Source organism: Malaclemys terrapin, chromosome 24, assembly GCF_027887155.1.
Source record: "Malaclemys terrapin pileata isolate rMalTer1 chromosome 24, rMalTer1.hap1, whole genome shotgun sequence".
NCBI lineage: Eukaryota > Metazoa > Chordata > Testudines > Emydidae > Malaclemys > Malaclemys terrapin.
Genome location: NC_071528.1, coordinates 17,632,712 through 17,655,680, shown reverse-complemented (window position 1 = coordinate 17,655,680; position 22,969 = coordinate 17,632,712). Strand labels below are relative to the sequence as shown.

General features: G+C 37.4%; 1 protein-coding gene across 5 annotated transcripts in view; it reads right to left on the bottom strand.

Moving 5' to 3' along the window:
• Window positions 1-14,030: 14,030 nt before the first annotated feature.
• EPS15L1 (epidermal growth factor receptor pathway substrate 15 like 1) overlaps window positions 14,031-22,969 on the bottom strand; it is a 67,767-nt gene continuing 58,828 nt past the window's right edge. For 4 of the 5 annotated variants that reach the window (XM_054013457.1, XM_054013458.1, XM_054013461.1 and 1 more), the window contains 2 exons: window positions 21,722-21,927; window positions 14,031-15,417 (listed from right to left, as the gene is read on the bottom strand). In XM_054013457.1, coding sequence (XP_053869432.1) covers window positions 15,271-15,417; window positions 21,722-21,927 — 353 coding nt within the window. In that variant the 3' untranslated portion in view covers window positions 14,031-15,270. The remainder of the gene's footprint in view (window positions 15,418-21,721; window positions 21,928-22,969) is intronic. The other variant, XM_054013460.1, reaches the window with a different exon arrangement.

The following is a 22,969-nucleotide window of genomic DNA, read 5'->3' as shown; positions in this document are numbered from 1 at the left end:
AGCTAGATAACCTAGTCAAGAGTCCCAATTACTGTAAACTAATTTAAAACAAACTGAGTATTGTGATTGTAACATTGCAGAGGTGAATTCAGTCCACTGAAACCATAAGGAGTTACTCCAGACCTACATTGCTGTAAAAAAATATCAGAATCTGGCCCAATTTCTATATTCATGCACTTAGTCTAAAATTTATAGTGGATATACTTCATTTTTACTTTTTAGAGCTAGGATTTCACACTATTGGAGTAAAATTATAATAATTATTAATTAGTATAGTATTATGAAAATGTTTTCCCTAAAATGTGTACACTTGGATATTTTAGTATAAGAAATAGAGTTGGGATTTTTTTTCTGACTTTACAAGTTATACTGCACATGAATGAAATCAACAGCAATGTATTTAAAGTCATTACAAATATAGCTATTCTTCTGTGAAAGCAAAGTCTGGATTTGTTCATGTGGAACAGATGTATTTTGGGCTTCTAATCAGTGACATGGAAGAATGAGTTCCACATTTCACTTTTACAGCTCTTTCAAAGTGAAATTTGAGGTAAAGTAACTTATTTGCCAGAAACAATTGCTCAATATAATTCCAGAAAGTGAGGATGACTTAAGGATGTTCTAAAATTATCACACCCGTTGTTGCAATAGTTCTAGGTATTTCTTCCTCTTTTCTCATAGGCCAAGATTTCATATCTGAGAGTGTCTGTTGGTGTTTATAATGTCCTGAACAGAATTTTAAAATCAAATCTTAATCTAATCTTTCCATATTGAACTGGATACTTCAAGAATTTCTCTTTTTAGAGTTTCAGAGTAGCAGCTGTGTTAGTCTGTATCCGCAAAAAGAACAGGAGTACTTGTGGCACCTTAAAGACTAACAAATTTATTAGAGCATAAGCTTTTGTGGACTACAGCCCACTTCTTCGATGCGCTTATGCTCTAATAAATTTGTTAGTCTTTAAGGTGCCATAAGTACTCCTGTTCTTTTTAGAGTGTTCTCGTATATATTGCAACATAATAACTAGTTCCTAAAATACTCCCTTTGTCTCCATCGACTCACAATTTTTGTGCCTTCTTTTATCTCTCATCTTACACATGGTACAGTCTTCCAAATAACATTCTCTGGGTGAAACCCACCCTTGTACCGAGAACGAGAACAAGGCTTATTGTACCACATGTAAGCTCTGAGAAGCAATATCTTCAGCTCCCTCTGGCCAGGTTGCCTGTGCAGCATGGCTATGCCTACTACTACAGTTTATGGAGAGGAGTAGCAGCCAGAGCCACTGCTCTCTCTTGCCCCTGTGGATTCCCCATCTCACTAGTCCGCTTTCAGTTCCACCCACACACCTTGTAGAGCTCTGCTCCGTGGCATATGTGGGGAGGGGTTCAATATGTCCATGAAGAAACCATTTAATATGCACCATACGTTATTTAAAAGTGAACCGTTCACAATGTTTTTAGCTTTCATTTTGATGTAAACAAATGTTAGACTGTACAAAGCCATCCTGATACATACACAGGCCTCTACAAAGTAGGAGCCAACTAAACGTTAACAACGCCCCCTGACCACTATGATTTGAACTATCTGCTGGTTGCCATCTGTGACAGTTTCTATGTGGTCTTTACTGAGAGATTGCAGGTCCCTGTGTCTCAAGATATTCCCTCAATAAAGAGCAGTGTTGTTTATATTCCCTTCCACTTTATGTTAAGACTAACAGACAATCCTTACGAGATAGCAATGTTTTTAAATTGGTGGATCCATTGATGCACCTCCAGAGGGGTCTTCTAGAATAGAGCACAGCAATTGTGTGCTTTGCCATATGAGTCAATTCTTTCTTCAGTTGGAAGGAGCTCTCTTATGCTAAAACACCATCCCAACAACAGCACAATCACGTCCTATTTCTTTAAGTAATGTTCTTGGTTATGACTAGTACTGATTTCCAAGAATCCTGGCCAGGGGAGACCCCCTACCACTAACCATGCCGGAGAGAGTTAATTCCTCTCCCACATCCCCTCCAGCATGCTAATACCTGCAATCACTGATTTTATCATAATTATAAATACATAAATAAAAATCGGTCTTAGTCAAACTTACTAAGAGGAAATGTAGAGTCCGTTGTAAACAAGATTTTCACACACACACTTAAAAGATACCACAATGATGAGTGCACTATAAATGCAAGATAGATCAGTAGATTAGATAGAGCATGCTTAGAAACAAACAGATCCAGCACAATGTCCCAAGTCAGTTAGCTGTTAACATTTCTGAATATGAGACATTTTCCAGTGTAGTTACTGTTATAATAGCTCGGTTTCAGCCTGCAATATTTCACTCAATTGAAAACAGTCTTCTCTCACCTGTTAACTCAGAAGTGCCAGTTAAAGCCACATGATGGGAACTCAGACTTTAGCAAATACTATCCTAGCCTCAAAGTCTGTTGCTGCTGAAACAGCAACAAGAGCTTCCCTGCCATCCAGAGAAGCAGTTATTAAAGCCCTCCCATACTTCCAGCACTAAAGTGAAAACAATTATCCCAAACAGGCAAAACAATTTAAAATCAAGGGTCTAAAGACTAAAATAGAAGCATGGAAAGGAGCTCTTCCAGATTATCCTGCAGCAATCTGGGGAAGTTTCTAACAACAAAGGAGAGCTTATAACAAACACGGGACTTTGGGGCACCTATTCAGGCTTTAGCCAACCCCATGTAATGATGGGGCTACTAGTATTTCTGAGTGTATAAACCCTTGGTTACTTTCAGTAGTTTACAAGCAGGTTGTACAAATTTGTTCCAGGCTGAAATTCAGTCTCTAGGCATAAGCAGTGCCAAAAATAGTTTGTCAATTTTTAAAATAATAGGATTGTTAAGTTTTGTGGTTTCAACAACTATTTTGTGCACCAATAACACATCACTTTCATAAGCCTTGAGAAGGAGGAAGCGGTTAGAAATAAAACGGACACCATTTAAAATGTGTTTCCATGGATCTAGACTCTGCTGGCTCAATGTGGCAATGAGTGGGGTTTCCACAAATTCCCATGATCTTCTGATCCCAAACAACCAATTCCCTGAACTGGTGCTCCCTACCAAAAATTGTCATCTTGTGGGGGGTGGGAGGGTGCCCTAGTGCCCTGCTTCCTCATCCTGTGGTGTCTTTAGGGAAGGCTGGCAGGCACATTCCCAGCAAACCTTTCCCCCATTTTCTTCCTCAGCAGACATGACAGGCCCATTTGTTTACTTCCATCTGTCCACTGGATAGGTCCTAAGGGCATTTCCTCTCTTTCTTTCTCTTTAGGATATTCCCTGTGTGCCCTTTACCCATGTGGCACTCTCCGACCTCTTGCCCAAAGCTGCAGCATATGTAACAATAATCCACATACTAAGAGCTACTGACCCCGCCCATGTAACAGGGCACTAACCATTGGAACCGTATCCAGGTCAGGTTTCCGGAACCAGGGAATGAAGTGAAATCGCTTCACAGCCCCCGTGTCACACCTTTATTGCTGCATGTGGTCCCTTTCCCCCTATGTGACACTGACCTTGTCCAGGTGCCTCCTCCCTATGTCCATGCATCCCTTTTTCCCATCTATGGCACCAAGAACCCTTCCTCATATATTTCTCACCTGTCCTTGCATGCGCTTGATGAAATGGTCTGTCCCCATCCTCACTCATTACAGCAAGGGGTGGTGTGCCTATTGACAGTTCCCTGCATGCTCTCATTGCACTTTATCTGCTATTCTCTGGTCCTCCTAGAAATTCTAGGGCAGGGGAGTAGCTGAGGCATGGAGGAAAGGGAGCAGGAGCAGCCATCCCTCTCGTCTATGCTGGACAATAAGCCTTAATAAGAGGAGGAAAACACACGCCTTGGCCTTCACTAGGCCTGTGAGCACCTGGGACTGGGTTCTCATATCTGGCCACCCCTATGCCCATTAGGCCAGATAGAACAGTACCACAATGAAGTGGTTATACTTCTTGCTTTCTCCACCCTCTGCTATACAAAATTGGGAAGGTGGTATAAAAGGGCTCCTGAGAGACTCTACAGGGTGGTATGCAGTCATGGTGGCTGAGGGTGTGTAGAGCATCTGAAAATGGATTTGTCTGCTCACACTATCCTCAGTTTGAGGTGCAGAGAGGTAGGGGATGGGGATTTATCCTAAACTCGATGTGCAGGAAACAGGTTTGATTTAATCTCTCATGGTGTGAGTTTCAGCCACAATTATTTGATCTAACAATATTTTATGTGGACTCAAAATGAGTCATGTGCCCAGCTTTACAGAACGAAATCTGTATGTTCACTTACAGCATCTCCCCGCCTGCTGTGGCATCAGGGCCAATTGAGGTTTTATGCATTCTGCAAGTTTATTTATCTACCATCTGTTATTGGTGCCTATTGCTTATTTTATAAATTAAAAGTGCCCAGGAACTAGCACAACTTCAGCCTTTCACCTTCAACTCTGGTAGCTACCCATCCAAATCCCTACTCTTATATTAGACCAAAAGAGACTTTTACACAGAAAGCTAGTAGCACAGACACTTTCTGCAGCTTTAATTAAGCATGTGACCATTCCTTGAATCAGAATTTTCTTACATTGTGAGGTTTTGGAGGTTGCTTACTGACAACCCAAAATAAAGTGATTAGATATTAATTTAATAGTGCACTTACCTAAAACAACATAAAACGTATAAAAATATTAAAGCAGCCAAACAGTTTTTTGGTGAGGCCATTCCTTTCCCATCTCCCTCTGAAGATCTGCATTGTAAGGGAAAGGGATTGTGCAGAAAAAGCAAAGTGGTGCTTCACTGTGAGGCTTTCACAGCAGCCCAACTGGGTGACCCACTTGCTTCAGAGTCAAGATAGCTGCCTAGAGCATCTTCCTTCAATAGCTATTCTTTGTCATGGTCTGGAATGCCAATGTCCCCCAAAAAACAATACTATATCTGTAGTGCTGTTGGAAAAACTTCTGTCTGCATCTCTTTGTGCCCTGTCTGTCCCTGTCAGACCAGTTCCCACTCACTCCCCTTTGCAGTCTTTCAGCTGAAGGTGTCCCCCCAGCGGCTGTGCAGCATGGGATATTCGGCTTAGTAATACTGACTGCAGCTCCCTATGCTCTCTCACTACTTCTAGCCACAGTGTTGCTTGTTTTTCAGAGCACACAATACACATCAAATAGAAAAACTTCGAGTGTAATTTAACAGATTTAGCAATTTATTAATGGCAATGGACATCTTACCCAATTGCTTCCTTAGCAGGATTTGCTCTACAAGGCCCAAGAGTGACTGAAGAGTCTTGCTAAACATTTGAGTTGCCTCCCCTGTTCTGTTATGCCTGTTGATTGGTGGAAATAGTTCTTGTGCTTTGTGCGGGACACCAGTATGAAATATGCAGGAATACAGGATCACTCCCCCATCCACTGGAAAAAGGCAGCTAGGACTTTCCATGGAGTCTCAAAAAGCAGATGCGTCATACTCCCCCCACCAATCAAGTTTTATGTGACAGCTAGTGCCTTGGTAATAGTGATGGCTGCTGTACAAATGCCTAAGAGCCACGAGCGAGAACACAGTTTGTGTGGAGGCCCTCTATTTGAATAGACATCTTTCAGGGGATCGAGGTCAATATTTATATGCAACTAAATGCATATTTAATGGATATGCCTTTTACATGGCTTATTTATTTAATAGAATAAGGCAAAAAAATGTAAAAAGCTGGGTGCCTCCAGTTAGGTACCTAAGTCCCTATTTGGATACCTGCATCAGCAGCCTGATTTTCAGAGGGTCTGAGCACTCACACCGTTAACTGAAATCAATGGGAACCACAGCCACTGAGCACTTCAGGACACTTAGTGTAGTACTTACTCATTTGTCTACCTCCTAAAGGGTTTTTTTTTTTAATCAGAAATTAATTTTAAAAGTATGTGACAAAATAGCAATATCTGGACAAAAACCTCGGTTGTTATTTATTTATTTACCTGCTTCAGCCATCATTTGTTTGCAAATTAAAACATGGTATTAATTGGCCTGACCATGAATCCAATACATGTAGAGATTGCTGCTGAAGACATTGATCTTTCTGGCGGATTTATGCTTAGATGTGGTATCCCTTTAAGTGGGCTTCACAGTATACTCTTGCAGTTATGTTCTTACACTTCAGAGTGTTCCTAGAGGGTTTGACCTATTACTATATCATCAGGAAACATCTGTAATAGAAGACTGAGTACTCCCTGGGACATTCTTGGTAAATGTAAAGAAATTGTTGCAGCTTGAAGGTTTTCCACAGCAGGGCCGGCTCTGGCTTTTTTGCCACCCCAGGCAAAAAAGCCTCTCACTGCCCCCCGGCAGAGAAGCGGCAGGGGAGGGTGCCGAGCCCGGCCGTGGCCCCGGCCCTGCTCTCCCCGGCTGGCTGGAGCGCCGGGGGAGGGCGGTGAGCCCGCCGCGGCTCCGCTCTCCCTGGCGACCGGAGTGCTGGGGGGAGGGCGGCGAGCCCAGCCGGGGCCCCACTCTCCCCGACTGGCTGGAGTGCCGGGGGAGAGCGTCCCCGCTCTTCCCGGCCGACTGGAGCACTGGGGGGAGGGCGGCAAGCCCGGCCGCGGCCCCACTCTCCCCGGGTGAGCGCCTCCCCCCTCCAGGTGCCGCCCCAAGCACATGCTTGGAGGGCTGGTACCTGGAGCCGGCCCTGTTCCACAGACTATTTTAGCACAGATGCATGATGCTGGTATAAATCACAAGTTATTTTTCATAAGTCTATGTTTTTATATACACACACCTCAAACCAAGGGAAGTAGGATACTCATTGCTGAGTAGCTTCAGAAGACCAGAAAATCATTGTTTAATTTATTGATCTGCAGAAGAGCCTCAGAGTTACGGATACCTCGGGAATGGAGGTTGGTATTAACTCTGAAATGTTTGTAATTCTGAGCAAAATGTTATGGTTGTTCTTTCAAAAGTTTACAACTGAACATTGACTTAATACAGCTTTGAAACTGTACTATGCAGAAGAAAAATGCATTTAATCGGCTTAATTTAAATGAAGGAAGCACAGAAACAGTTTCCTGACCTTCTCAAATCTTTTTTTAAACTTTCCCTTTATATTTAGTAGTTTACATTTAAACACAGTACTGTACAGTGTTTTTTTTGTTTTGTCTTGTCTCTGCTGCCTGATTTCGTACTTCCAGTTCCAAATGAAGTGTGTGGTTCGTAACTCTGGTGTTCTATTGTACCTATAAAAAAAAAAAAAAGTCAAAGCATTCCTAGAATCACTGACAGTCTCATTCACTGAAGAGATGAAGATGAAGCTGGGTGCAGAAACCATTTCCAAGAGTCAAGGGATTATTCCTAAAACAAGGGATGTTTACTGCTCCAGTGTATGGGCTCTTTCTATTGATATGTGGTCAGAAGCAGCTGAAAGACAAAATTGAGGGAGCACATCATCAGGAAAGGCTACAGCCTCTGCAGTCCTCGAATGCCAGATGTGGTCAGGATTTAAAATTGTTCCTGCGTCTTTGGATTGCACTAAACTATTTCCATAAACACTGAAGCTGCATCAAAAGTATGAATGTCCTTAATTTCTTATTCAAACATTAATTTGTTTACCTTCCATATCATTTGCCATGAAGATGGTGACTAGCACAGAGGGAGTGGTTGCAAACATTTTGTTTTGAAGTGATTGACTCAGAACAATGTCTATTGGCCCGGATGCTCAGTGACTGTCTTCTAACAGACTCCTCTGTCATCCATGCACTGCAGCTGTACTATCACTTTGGTATATGCTGGGAGGAAGAAGGGTTAGTGTGGCTTGCAACCACTAAAAACTACTGGACACCAACTAGGGTTAGGATCAGTGGCAAATCAGTATAGGACCTTCCACACACAATACACCATAGTGTTAGGTTGTGTTTGGGGGGGGTGGGCAATCAGATTGTGGTGTGTTTTTTTATTAAGTTTTGGGAGCTGGTATTTTTTTTTTACACTTAGTGTCCCATTTATCTTTCCCCCTCACTTCCTGACAGCCCTCTTCCTCACTCCTTTATGTAAAGAAACAAAAGACCTAAATGTCTCTGTACGGGATCACTGGTACAGCACATCCTATTAGATTGTTCATGCCCTGATGCAATGGAGTTTGGGGCATATAATATCGTTTGAAGTGTACTTGACTACACTGTACTTCATAGTCCAAATAATTAAATGGAAGGAAGAGAGAGATCTGGGCCCCATGCCTGTAAGATTAAGAGGGGGCATTACAGGACGAGGGGATGTATAGTGGAGAGGATAGGAAGTTAGTTAAACCAGCTAAGGACATTGAAACTAAGACAAAATCTTGGCTTCAATAAAATTAGAAAGCTAAATATATTTCTGGGGAGTAGTTTCAAGAATAACAGATGGGACCTGAAATGGTACTCTATTGTTAACACACCACTATGTACAGAGTAAATGAAACAAGCATATGGCAGAAATAAGGAGTCAGAATCAAAAGGATTAATCCTCTTTCAGGCCAGTGGACAAACGCACTTCAGTGTAAGGGGCTGCCTGCAATGCTCTCATAACTCCTCCCTATGCTAATTCCCTGGAAGGTTTTAACATTATGGGACATAGTTTTTGTTGAAGGTGTGGTATAAGATCTTGGGACTGGATGGTATGTACCAAGTGTGGTTTTGGGGAGAGAGGGGAAATAGTGTGGACAGGCCAACAACCAGAAAAAAAAATATACAACCTAAAAATGTAATTCTAAACAAGATTCACAAGTCTGACCCAAGATAGTTTGTGAAATCAGGGACGCAGAACTCAAAAAAAAAAAAAAAAAAAAAGTAATCTTTCATTTATTATATTAAACAATAACATTTCTCTTCTTATATTAAACAATAAACACATGGCATAGGTTAAAATTAAAACACCTTTTCCCAATTTGTTATAGGATATTTAAAGGATATATATAACTACAGTAATGTACATATTTGGATAGACTAGTGAATTTCTGGTAAATGCTGCAGTTTCCACTTTATGTTTTCACCTTCTTAACCTGTAACTTCCATCAGACTAAACAAAGTCATATTAAGAGGGACATTAAGGAACATATCACTGTCATTATACTAACAGCAGAAGGAACCATTTATGTTTCCCTTTTAAAGTTATTTAGTTTTAAAGGGAAAAGCAGAAGTTGAAAAAAATGAAAATTCTATTTTAAATGACTGAGGCATTTATAACAATTCAGCCTTTTATTTATAAATCTTTCAAGTAAAAAGAACCATAAAATAACAATTGATAAAACATATGTCAACAATTATTAAAAGTTAACTTGTTCATCCTAAAAAACCCTTAACGTTTCCATCATGTTCAAAGCAGAGAGTTTGTGACAAAATTTCCTTACTAAGAAAAAGTAAATGGATTTGATTGTGAATGGGGGGTCTGCAGAAAAGGTGTAAATGCTGGACCATAGAGATTTAACTATTACTGTTTGGTAATTTAATTGCATCTGGGACAGGTCAATGCATTTATAAGTACACAGTCTATTAGCACAGATCAAAACAAAACATCTGTTTGACAGAACTTATTTTGGAACATTGGAATTAAATAGAAATGCATTTTCTGAGAGTCGGGAATAAAGACAAATGGAAAATAGGAATGATCCTTATACATGGCGGAAATGATGATTCCTAACACTCAGACCAAAATTCCGTAAGTGCTGAATCTTCAGGACAAATATGGAGAAGTATTACAAAAATAAAATGGTAAACCCCAAAAGGGTTACAAGAAGAACCCTAGAAAAACACAATGTCTTTTAGCAAAGCTGAAGTGATGACAAGGTGTCTACCAATAGGATTTCACATAGACCAGAAAGAAAAAAAAGTGCCATACTGTAACAGAAAAAGCTTGGAATTTCCTTGCATTTAAGAACACACTATATAAAACAAAATACATTACAGACTGATCACTTACCCCACTTAAAAATAATTAGGCCAGAGGTTTCATAAGGAAAACTATGCTGATCATATGAAGTCTCAGACAAAAGTACAGAAGTACCAGTACATCCCTTAATATGATCTGTTCCTATGGTAGAATGGTTGGCAGACCCTACAAGAATATTTTGTAAAAGCCTAGTTTCAACTGGATAAAAGTCTTCTTCCATTTCTGTCTGAAATGCAGTGTAGTGTTGCTGTGGGGTAATCAATGGTTGCCATGAGTCACCCCAGCAGTGACTGCACTTCATAAATGCAGATGTATATACTAAATACACACATGCTACTATAGAACCTAGCACCTTCTTTGTGATTGTTTTACATTCTGTGGTCTAATGATTTCTCCCTGTAGAAAACTGAATCATCTTAATTCTTTCATTAATGCAATGCATAGTCACATCTCCTAAGGCAAAAATGTAGGTAGAAACTGAGAAACAAACAAAACACAGTTCGAACCCAGAGAAGAGTGACTGTGCAACCAAAATGACAGACAAGAGATTGAGGAAAACGGCATCTTCTACCACATTTCTACCTAACATCCAAATATGAAGATATGTGAAAGATTCTTTAATTCAACAATAAAATATTCAACAATAAACTGGGAGGCAAAGTTTTGTCTAACGCTGAGAGAAGGGAAGGAGATGCCTCCCAACACAGACACATGCCAGCAGACCGGAAATGGACAGCAAGTGCAAGTGGACAAAAGGTGATAATATGCAAACCACATTGTCAAACGTTTCTTTGGCAGATTGTACTCACCTTTGAGAGACAAATCCTTCAGGTGTCTCTGACATCTGGCAAAACACACAGCTAGTTGTGCCAATAACAGTATTATTGAACAAAATGTTTGGAAGAAGTTTTTTTCTTTTGCCAGAACTTTGAAATTCTAACCACAAAAGTCTCATTTCCCATTTCTATACAAAAAATGCACATAATGCATATAGACATATATACACATTTTTACAGTATATAGTAATATACTATATATTTACAGCATATGCACTTTATAGAGCACATATAATTATATACTACATACAGTTTGTGTGAACGTATACACAGTCTTTGTTATATAACTTATTGTATATTTACATACAGATGTACCTTATTTTTGGGTGCGCGCACACTGATCTGCCCAAACTGAAGTGAATCTGTGGTTAAGATTTCAATGTTTGGTGGAAGAAGGAAAGATTAATGTGTTAAGATAAATTTTTGCTTTAGGATAAAAAGTGGAGTAATTTCTATAAAAAAAATGTTGCTTCCAAGGTTAGGGAAGAATGAAGTCGACTGCTTTCTACAAGGAGAAACTTAGATATTACAGAAAGAAATCAGAGGGAAGTTTCCTAGACTTCAGCTTTCTAAAATTTATCCGTTCTCTTCCCAAATTAAAGCCATCTCAGAACAGTTTAGGGTTATTGCATGTTTGCAATTGTAAATGGATTAACTACATATTTTCTTGGATTCCTGATTGGTTAATTTGCTTGACCTTTTGCTACTGACTCATTCTCAATATTTGGTCACACAAGGCTAGACCCCAGAAGGGACAATCAAAGTTTATACTTGGATATAATACTAAATATATATATTAGATAAATTAACTTTTCTGACCTCATACTGTGTCCCAAAAACATTAACTATCATAGAAGTAAGAGAAACAAGGTGGGTGAGGTAATATCATTCTAACTGCATATCACAGAAGTAACACAATTATATTAGAGATTTCAGAGATTTGATAAAGTGGCTGAAATTCTTTCTATGGCACATTAATTTTCTGAGTAATCAGGCACTTTAGGTCATCCACATGTCCCATTTGTGTGCGGAGATCCAGAAGTAGAATTCCTTTATACATTGGTTTAAAGATGCTGTTTAATTTGAGCGGAAGAGAAACAAATTATGTTACTCCCCCGGCCCCCACACTTTTCCACACAGAAACTCAATCTTGAATGCAATCTTGTAACTTTCACACCTCAGGCCTGGTGTATTCCAGAAGTAATGCTTTTACTCCCTGGGCTTCGGGGGAGGAAAGTGCACCTCCTAAGGATAGGTTATGGAATGGCACTGCCAACTTGGAGAAGGTGGCCTGACCCTGCAGTCAGAGGTGAGTGCAATTGACACAATACATTGGGGGAGAGATGAAAGAGGAAATTACTATAAAAGCAGCATTCACAATAAAAATCAAATCTATTAGCTGTAAAGGGAGAAGAGCGGTGTCCTAATGTGGCTGTAAAATCAAAGGAATGACCCCTGTGTTCACACTACACTTCGGAAGGGGACTCGTATATTGCAGTTGCTTTGAAACAGCAGGAGATTTTTCAGCTGCATGAGGAATGAAATATCCTACAAAGTAGGAACAGTTACTGAAAATGAAAAGAAAAAAAAATCTAAAAGCTTTATATGCATAGATACAGTTTTTTTAATTTCATCATGCATCCTAATAGCCTATTTTTTCAACGAAGAGCTAGATGTGTAAGAGATACCAAGACAAATGCAAAATATATATGTACACAAGACAGAAAAAATACAAGAGAAGACTAAATAAAATAACAAAACTGAAACAACAGCTCAAAGAACAAAGGGCAACTATCTCTCTGAAGCAATGTGACTGTAGTACAAGGTGGATTGAGAAAAGGCACATACTGTCTCATACAGCTGTTTCTGATTTGATCTGTCTACATAGTTAGGATGACATCTATAGCCCTGCCATGTAAATATATGTTACATTCACCCCCATTTAATGGTAAAAACTTTGTATTGATGTTAGCTACAAGTAGACCTAATTTGCTTTCATGAGCTCAGTGTCGTGGACCAAAGAGGTAATGCTCTCTAATGTGCTTTAGAAATCACACTTCCGTAATATGTTGCACACTAATTGGTCCATGTAGATCTGGCTAGTGCAGCACTGGTTCAAATAGCACTATGTGAATGTTCATTAACATAGTGCTTTTTGACCCAGTACTGTGTTAATTCACACTAGGGGTCAACGTGGACCAACTAATGCATAACACATTAGTGTGATTTAGAAATCACACCCACCTAGAGTGCATTATACTACCATGTAGACAAGCCCATAAATTCTCCATAATATACTTTGCAGAAAAACAGTTATGGTTGGAAGGGACCACATAGGTCATCAAGTACTGTAAGTATGGCAGGATTATTTCCTACAGTATTCATGGCAGCTTGTTACTTCAATAAAGAACAACACAGAAACATATATGTTTTGTTAATATTTAGGGGTCTCTTCTCCCCTCCTGATACAAATTTAAAAGCCCATAGCATTTGTAATAACATTAAACAGGAGTTATACACACAGGGATCAGCAACTCTGTAGAATGTCTTCTGAGATGATGGGCTTCAGTTTTGTCAAATATATTCTGTCTGAAGACCTTAAAATGGATGTTCTCAATTTAGAGTCGATTTTCAATGCGAATGCAGCATTGTCCTAAGACAACCAATGTTTAATTACATTTCTAGGTCTGAAAACTAGTCATCAGAAAAAATAATCCCTACTGGGATTCTTATCTCTGTGTAAGGAAAGTATCCAGAATGAGGCAATTAGAATGTAGGGATTGTTTGACTGGAAAAGCAGGCACTAACATCATTGTAAAAGGAAAAATAAAAACAAAACAGGGACACACAAAAATGTAAATACATTGCAGAAGATGAAGAAATACAATGCTATCCAACAGAGAATGTTTTACAAGCTGAGGGCTACATTTTGGACATTCAGAATGTTAACTAGCCAATATGCACATGTACAGAATTGAGGATGCAAATACAGGTATCACAAAGAACATTTTGAAAATTTGGCCCTAAATGCCCATTCCATTTACAAACAAAACCAGAGCACAAGGCAAGGACAAATGAAGTACTGAATTCCTGTATATTACCAGAAAAGGCAGTTTCTATAAATGAATAATTCACAGCAAAAAAATACCATAAGTACTCATTTTATATCCGTGACAAATAAAATACATATTGCATTACCTCTATAAAATACATGTAACATCCCCCCTGAATTCTGGAAGTCTATAAAAAAGCTAGACATACTGGCCTAATTAGTGCTATCAGTAGATAGGCTTAAAAAAACAGCCTATCTGTTCTACAAATATTGCTGTAACTTTTGCATGAATATCCATTTATTCTATCTATCTGGCAAATGAAATCTGTGTGAACTTGGGCTAGTTTAAAATAAAAAACTTTCTAGTCTATACAACTGTTGTATAACTTTAAATGAAGGGCAGTGAGATTAATCATCAACCAGAATATTTAAAAATAAGACCACACACTTAATCACTTCCGAGGTAGAGATTGTAACATAGTCAATTGGATAATACAAATAGCAGCCCTATATTCTGCCTGTTAGAGCAAATGAAGGGAAAATACGGTTGCAGGGAAGATTACAGTTCAAAATTAAAATTTAAAAAGTATGAAATTATTCAACATTATGTAGAAAAAGCCTCAAACGCGATAATTCCTGTCTTAATGCTCATTCATGGAATTAATTTGTATTTTATCCCATGATTTAGAACTGAGTCATCATTTGTCTAATTTACTATAATTTGTCTAATTTACTATATCAGGATCACTCCTTTTAATACCACCATGTACAAATATTAAAAAACTCTTATGCAAATAATCATGTTTAAATAATAAAAAGCTATTAATTCTCATAGGCTTTGAATTCAAAATATGATTGACTCTACATGAGTTGTGTCACTATGCATCTAATATATAAATAATCAGAGTTTCTTTCATAAGATAAGCCGTATCTCACTGATGAAAGGGGAACATCTAGGAAAGAATTTGCCCTCAAGTCTTTGAGCTAGGTGGTCATTGGCCTACTATGAGAAATTAAATAAATGTAACAAAAAGAACTGAAAGCTAAGTGATAATTTTATAAACATAACTTTTTTTTTTTTTTTTTTTTTACAAGTGTCATTTTCTATAATTTTATTATTCATACTGCAGCCTCAAAACAATGACAATGGAATTCAGGTAATAAAAGCCAGATTCACAATTGCAGCTTATTGTATGCAATCACTGTCTGCATTATAAAGAAACTTTGCTTTCAGTACCTTAGGGTCATACATTAAATTTCTTACAAGCAGTAACTTTTATCTAGGAAGTATAATACAATTTTTACAGAGTGTTTCCTGTGCATTATGTACTTGAAAAGCCATGGAAAGCCCAGTTTGATATAACCAGCCAATCTTGTTATGCTTTGACTTAAAGGTGACTACAATTACTTCACAACATAAACCAAGAATTTTACAAAACCTTTTTTTTAAAGGGTTTGACTTGGATTGGATGGAGCCCAAAGACTGTATTTAAGAGTCTGGCATATCAGCCTTACTAAGTGCAATAGCCAATTCAAGGTCTTCCTGTTCTTGTCTTCGCAATCGAGCCAGCCTCTCCTGCTCTGCTTTCTCACTCTCTCGCTTTGCCCAGGCCAGCTGCTGCTCCTCATTTCCAAACTAAAAAATAAAAATGGAAACTTGGTTAATAAGCAAAAGAAATATACAATAAGACAGCAGAATAAGTATGCAACATGCAGTAGATCTAAATCATTAAGAAATGTGCATCAAGTAACAAGACGTATAAGGCTATCACTTTTAGGTTGAAACCAGAAATAAACTCATTGGTTTCCCCACTCCATTCACTGATCTTTTTACTTAATACCTTCCTCCTCCCACCCAAGGCATAAACTTTTCATGTGGATGTTATCCTGCCTGAATCCAGGTCCCAAATGCATACAAGAAAATGACCAGAAGATCTGGGGATAGAGAGGAACTCCACATCAATGGGCAAAATTACTTGGAAGAGTTTGAGGGTGTAGCAGCCTACATCCATACTAAAGATGCATAATGATGTTAGCCTCAAGCTCACAAAAATTGGAAGCTATTTACTGATATGCCACTACACTGTGAAGTGTTTTCTGTAAATGGTGATACATGTTAATAATGAACCTGGAGACTGCAGATTTGTGGGAAGTTTCACCATCCGATCAAAAGTAAAATTCTGCTTTTGCAATTGTCTATAAAATAAATGCAGAGTTTTTCAGGCAGTACAGTAGCAAACAATATAACAGAATCCAAATGAATTTTGCAACAAACACTAAAGAAATAAAATACATTTTAATATTCATCTTATATCTTTTTTTAATATTATCAAATAATTTCAGTACATGGAAGCAATGTGCAAAATTATTCCAATAATAATCATCCCTAATATTACACAGAGTTTCACATATTAAAGAAGTGGACATTAAAAACTGATTGCATTGGATTTTGTATAAAATGTGAGAAATATTATTTTCTTATCAAAATAACATTTTATTTTACTTTTAAATAAAATCAGTGATTAGTTTTTACTGTTTATTCTTTAAAGGCGCACTGTCCAGCAAACACGCACACAAGTGTTTGCCGCATTGTAAGTATTTGCAAAACTAGTCCTTAGTTTTGTATTATTTCCACTGTTTAAAAAATTGCTCTGATACTTATTTGAATGTTCAGAAAAATTTAATATTTTGATTTGTTAGAAGGGAAAAGCAGTGCATAGAATTCTAAATTTCACCTTTGGTTGAATCATATCTGTATAAACTGTGAATAGCACCTCCCTGGTCCATAAGACAAGACATATCTTTGAATGCAGCACAATACATAGTTGCACTGGCTTATTTTGCTACAGCATCCATTACAAACTTTGTCTTATCCATATAGGCCTCAATTCAGGAAAGCATATGCTTAACGTTAAATAATAAATATGCACTTATCTAGTTTATTATATGTCTCGTGTACATTTTCCCAAGAATCTACCTGTCCATTACACACTATATCCATGCTTCATATTATTTTTAAACAAACATATAAGATTCACATTATTAATTTGGACCTGCAAGAAATGTAATCTATGTCCAATTCTCTGATCTTTTTAGTTACACTGTATTTTATCTTTATGTTATCCTGGCTCTTGGCAGTTCTTCCTGCTATTACTGCTAAAAAACTAATGTCATGAAACCAAAGCTAGTAATACAAGCGCATTGCATCTTAGAAACTTGACTTTTGAAACCAAGAAACGCAATCCATTCCTACTATAATTTATTTCACTGAAGAGTTGATAAGTAAGGCTTAAAAGCTCACTAAATTGTAAATATATGATTTTCAAGACAATGAGTGAAACCCTGGCCACAATGAAGTCAAACTACGTGGGGCCAGAATTTCACCAAAGTTTCCTAACATTCAAAAGAAAATCCTAGGGATCGGAGTTAGGGTGAAATTATTGTTACTATAAAAGTTTTAGAGATATAATGAACTTCAGCTAATCACTTTTGGTCTCAGATACTTTTTCAAAATGTTGAAAAAATAAGTTTACCAGTGGTGTTCATTCCTTAGGATAAGATGCATATTTCTAAAGACTTTTCTAAAAACAAACATGTTTATTTCATACATATCTGAAATCATGGTGTGTGGTTAGAAAAGCTTACTAAAAGAGTGAAGTGGATTCAAGACAAAGCAAATCTGGATTTCTGACAAGTGTGGAACTCTTGATGCTTGATTGACATTTTTACCTTATCATAAAGTGCTAGCATGATCAAACATATCATTTCAAAAGCATACTTTTGTATCAACATAAAGATCCCTATTTATTATGTAAGTATAATTTATAATCACCACCAGATTAAAAGAAGTTATTGTTTTTAGAATTTAAACAACATAAGAACAGCCATACTGGGTCAGACCAAAGGTCCATCTAGCCCAGTATCCTGTCTTCTGACAGTGGCCAATGCCAGGTGCCCCAGGGAGAATGAACAGAACAGGGAATCATCAAGTGATCCATTCCCTGTCGCTCACTCAAATTTTGATTGTACTTCTTAAATACTCAAGTCACATGGGTTCTGAAAGTTCAAGTCTGTCTAAATGAACCTTAAATGTTCAGTGGTGGAACGTATAACCTAACAATTCAATATCATCACTGTTTTATGTGCAGATTGCCCATAAAAATCCGTTTTACTGAGCTAAAAATAAATCAGTATAACATTATTATTGCTGTCCAGTTTTCAACAAAAGCTAATGTTGAAAGAAAGTTCTCACATGAAGATTTAATATGCATTATCACAAGGTATCTGAAAACACCACTCAAATAATAAAGTATTGATATATTTTTCAAAATATTAGAACAAGTACATTAATGGCCTAGTATAAGTAGAGGGAAGACAAATCATCTGCAGGAAAAATATGTCTAATATGTGACAAAACTCCATATGCATTGAATAAAGAGCAATCTTTGAGCTTAGCTCTGAATGCTCTGTTCCTTGAAAATGAAAACATGCTTTCTATCAATTGTTTGCAGTGGTGTTGTAGCCGTGTTGGTTCCAAGATATGACACACATAAAGTAAGTGAGGGAATATCTTTTATCAGACAAACTTCTTTTGGTGACTGGGAAAGATTGTCCCTTTGACCAACTTCTGTTGGTGGAAGGGACAAGTTTTCCCTTCCACCAAAAGAAGCCTCACCTGGCTTGTCTTTTTCTGTTGATTGTAAGATGATTGGAATTTTGCAAAATATCTGAAAAATGAACAAAATGTTTTGTCAGCTCCCAAGACTCACGTTTTATGACAATCCAAAAGTCAAGAATGCAATGGAAATCACACTTATTAAATCCAATGGATAAGAACAACTCAGTAATTCAAACAACACAACTAGAATAACAATTAAAAAACTAAAGGAAATCCTCAGCTTCTCTTTGCTTGTAATCATGAAGAATTCCAGCTAATCAACATGGCAATTGCAGATCCTACAGCTCCACACTTCATGTCAGAAAACATACTGTAAATGGAATTGTTTGGAATTTTCATAATTGAGAAGAGGATCCTCCGACCAAGAGATAAGCACAATCCTTTCCCTGGTTTATGAGATATCTGGGTTACTTATGACTTCACAAAGCAAGAGATGAAGCATTACTAAGTGTGTCAACGTGATCTTGTGTTGTACACAACCAGAAAGAAAATCATGTTGAATAGAACAGGGAAACAAATAAACCTCTCTCTTTTTAAAGGAGCACTTAGTGAAGAGATTTCTCAGGGCAATAGAGAGCATTTACAAATGCAAGCTTAAATTTGTTTCATCAAACTAAATTCTGTCCAGCTACAAGAGTTAACCTAAGCTATGACCAGCTAAATGATAAATGGTTTTTCAGATCCTATTTTTTCTACTTTCCAAAGTTGATCCTATCTCTTACAACCCTGATGGCACAGGGGCATAAACACAAACTTAAATGGAACAAATGACACTGGTTAATCATTTGGTATAAATCACTGATGACTTACTCAAGCCTGCCAACTAAGAAATATTTGTACTCTGTCAATACAATAATCACTGTTGGGTAACAGTCATTCCATTTTTATGCTTAGACACTACATCCTTGTTCCCAAAAACAGAAACTAAGAACCATTAAAAAAAAACTGCAGATAATGCAAGCTCTGTGTCTGACTTTTATTATGTCACCATTTTGTATACTGTCACAGAATTTAACTGTATACCAACTTTCAACAGATTTTTGCTAATTATAGTAAAGTTTAATAATATTTTGAGCTTTGATATTTTCAAATAACTAAAGAATTGAGGGCAACTAAAAAAATATGCACAGAGGACCTCAGCTAAACATATATCAGGTAGGAGAATGATATGCATTTTACTGTGAATTGAAATACTGGGGAAAACTATTTAAAATTAATACTACTTGAGATAAAACTTTTTAAATAAAAACCAAACACCTACTTAACAGTGAAATACGCCCACCAGATTTAAAAGAATAGATTGAGTTGGTAATTTTATTGTGTGGCAATGCAAGCCAGAACAAAAAACTTAAACACATGAAAGAAAAAAGAAGCTGGAGGCTTTGTGTGGAACATATTTTCTATTCACCACCGGTAGCATTTAGAACAGCCATTCGAATACATTTACAATGATTTCAAATGTAGTATCTGCCAACACTAGAAACAAAGCCAGGCTTTTTGAAAACCTGGTACTTACTCCTGGAAAGGCACTTGGCTTTGCTGTAAGACCTTCTGATCTTTTCTAATGGGGTGCAATATGGATGTTAATATACTGGTTCTACAAAACAGACCTTCGTTTGCTTTGTCTAACAAGGGCTTCTCTACATAAGAATGGCCCTACTTGGTCAAACCAAACATCCATCTAGCCCAGTATCCTGTCTTCCGACAGTGGCCAGCACCAGGTGCCCCAGAGGGAATGAACAGAACAGGTAATCATCAAGTGATCCATCCCCTGTCACTCATTCCCAGTTTCTGGCAAACAGAGGCTAGGGACACCATTCCTGCCCATCCTGGCTAATAGCCATTGATAGACCTATCCTCCATGAATTTATCTAGTTCTTTTTTGAACTCTGTTATGGTCTTGGCCTTCACAACATCCTCTGGCAAGGAGTTCCACAGGTTGACTGAGTGCTGTGTGAAGAAATACTTCCTTTTATTTGTTTTAAACCTGCTGCCTATTAATTTCATTTGTTGACCCCTAGTTCTTGTGTTATGAGAAGTAGTAAACAACACTTCCTTATCTACTTTCTCTACACTAGTCATGATTTTATAGACCTCAATCATATCTCCCCTTAGCTGTCTCTTTTTCAAGCTGAAAAGTCTTATTAATCTCTCCTCATACGGAAGCCGTTCCATACCCCTAATCATTTTTGTTGCCTTTTTCTGAACCTTTTCCAGTTCCAATACATCTTTTTTGAGATGGGGCAAACACATCTGCACATAGTATTTGAGATGTAGGCGTACCATGGATTTATATAGAAGCAACATATTCTCTGTCCTATTATCTATCCCTTTCTTAATTATTCCCAGCATTCTGTTTGCTTTTTTGACTGCCGCTGCACACTGAGTGTTTTCAGAGAACTATCCACGACTCCAAGATCTCCTTCTTGAGCGGTAACAGCTAATTTAGACCCCATCATTTTATATGTATAGTTGGGATTATGCTTTCTAATGTGCATTACTTTGCATTTATCATGAAATACATAATCAGTAATTGAAACAAAATTCAACAACTAATAATTTTCACTCTCTCTCTCGTATATGTCTCTTTATGATTCATATTCCAGTGCATATAGAGAAAACATTGTGACAGGATTGTCAGAACTTTTTCACAAACAGTTACAAATACTACATGGAACCCTTTGTTTTAAGGATTTACTTTTCAGGATATGGTGAAACTGCTATATAAATGTCTTTCAACAATTATTTCTGAACTAACCTCGTTATCTCCATACTGATTTATACCTGCCTCTGGAGATTTCCATTACTTGCATCTGAAGAAGTGAGGTTCTTACCCACGAAAGCTTATGCTCCCAATACTTCTGTTAGTCTTAAAGGTGCCACAGGACCCTCTGTTGCTAATTATTTCTGAGGAATTTTTACATCCTGGCTTCCAAAAATCAATTACAAAACAGCCTCCATGCAACAAAAACAGTACACAGATTCTGCTACAAATATCTTGAGAGTAAAGGCACACTGTACTAAAATAATTTAAAAGAAAACAAACCCTTTTAAAATTGAATATCAAACTCAAAACTCCTTTATTATTGAGAGAAAATGCCTTTTTATACAGAAATATTAATACAGAACTACAATGGGGACAGCATGAAGGTATTAAGACAGAAGCCAGTGGACAGTAGGTTTGCAATTAAAACAAAAAAACTAAGAGTTTGCGGCAAGCAGAGCAGAAAGTGGTTTGCTCAGAGACAATGAATTAACTTACAGAGCTGAAGTCTGCAAACCCCAAGGAAGAGTCTTTAGAAGTTTTACTTGAAGAGGAGGGAGCAAATGGATCTTTTCCACTAAACGGGTCCCCAAACCCCTTTTTAGTTTGAAACGGGTCACTGCTTTCAGCCCCAAATGGCTGGAATGGATCATGGGGCTTGGTAAAATCTGCAGACCCGAGCTGGTTTACAGGAGTACTTTTACCTGGAAAGTTCAGGAGAAGAAAAAACAAGGAGAAAAAGAGAGGTTACCTACCATGGAAAATGCAAATCCCTAAGTAGGAGATTGTCCTTCATGCACTTTTACTGTAATATCATCCTTTCTTCTTGGAATAATCTAAAATTTAACCTGATATCACAGCACCCATTATCCCTGCAAAAGGTCTCAACAGTTGTTTCTCTCTTCATAGATTTTCATAAATGTTATTTATAAACACTGGCAATAAATTAATCTAGATTTATGAAAATACTATTGACAAAATGTAAAAAGATAGAAGACCAATATATAAAGGCATTTGATCACAAATATTTGTCAATTATGACTTGTACTTAACTTCGCTTGATTAAAGGTAGAGACATTTTAGTTTGATTTTGGGTCTTTCGTTAAATAAGAATGAGTACTTAGGGCCAGATTTTAAAGGTATTTAGGGACCTAATGCCTAACAACTTTAAAAATCTGGCCTTTAATGCTTTACATTTCCAAACACTGAACAACTATGTTAAACAATCAGATTTTCATAAACAATTACTATTATCTGTATATATAATTTTTTTTTCTTTTTCTTTTCCAGAACTGGTTCATCCATCCACATTTGCAGTGTACAGTATATGCACAATGAGGAAAATAAGTTGGTGAGGAAACAAAGAATTGTTTAACTGTGTTTGACTGTGTAACCCTTTCCCTTGTTAAGCACTTATTCTTATAAGCATTGTCATTGACTTTAATGAAGTAAATGGGATTACTTGTGTAAGTGCTGTCAAGCCTGGATAAAGGTTCCATATTCTATCCTTGATATTAAATATGCATTAACATTTTTGCAAGGGCAATTTCCTGAGCTAAATAATAAACCAGATAAGAATAAAAACTCACATGGGCTCCTAAGCTATCACTCCTCACAGATGTACAAATAAACCTTAACTCAGCTCCCCTAGAAAACAATATCTGACTTGACACTCCTTGGTATAAAAGTCAAATCAATTACAAAGTGCATGGAGAAATGTAAAGAGAACTCCAGGAAGAGATTCCA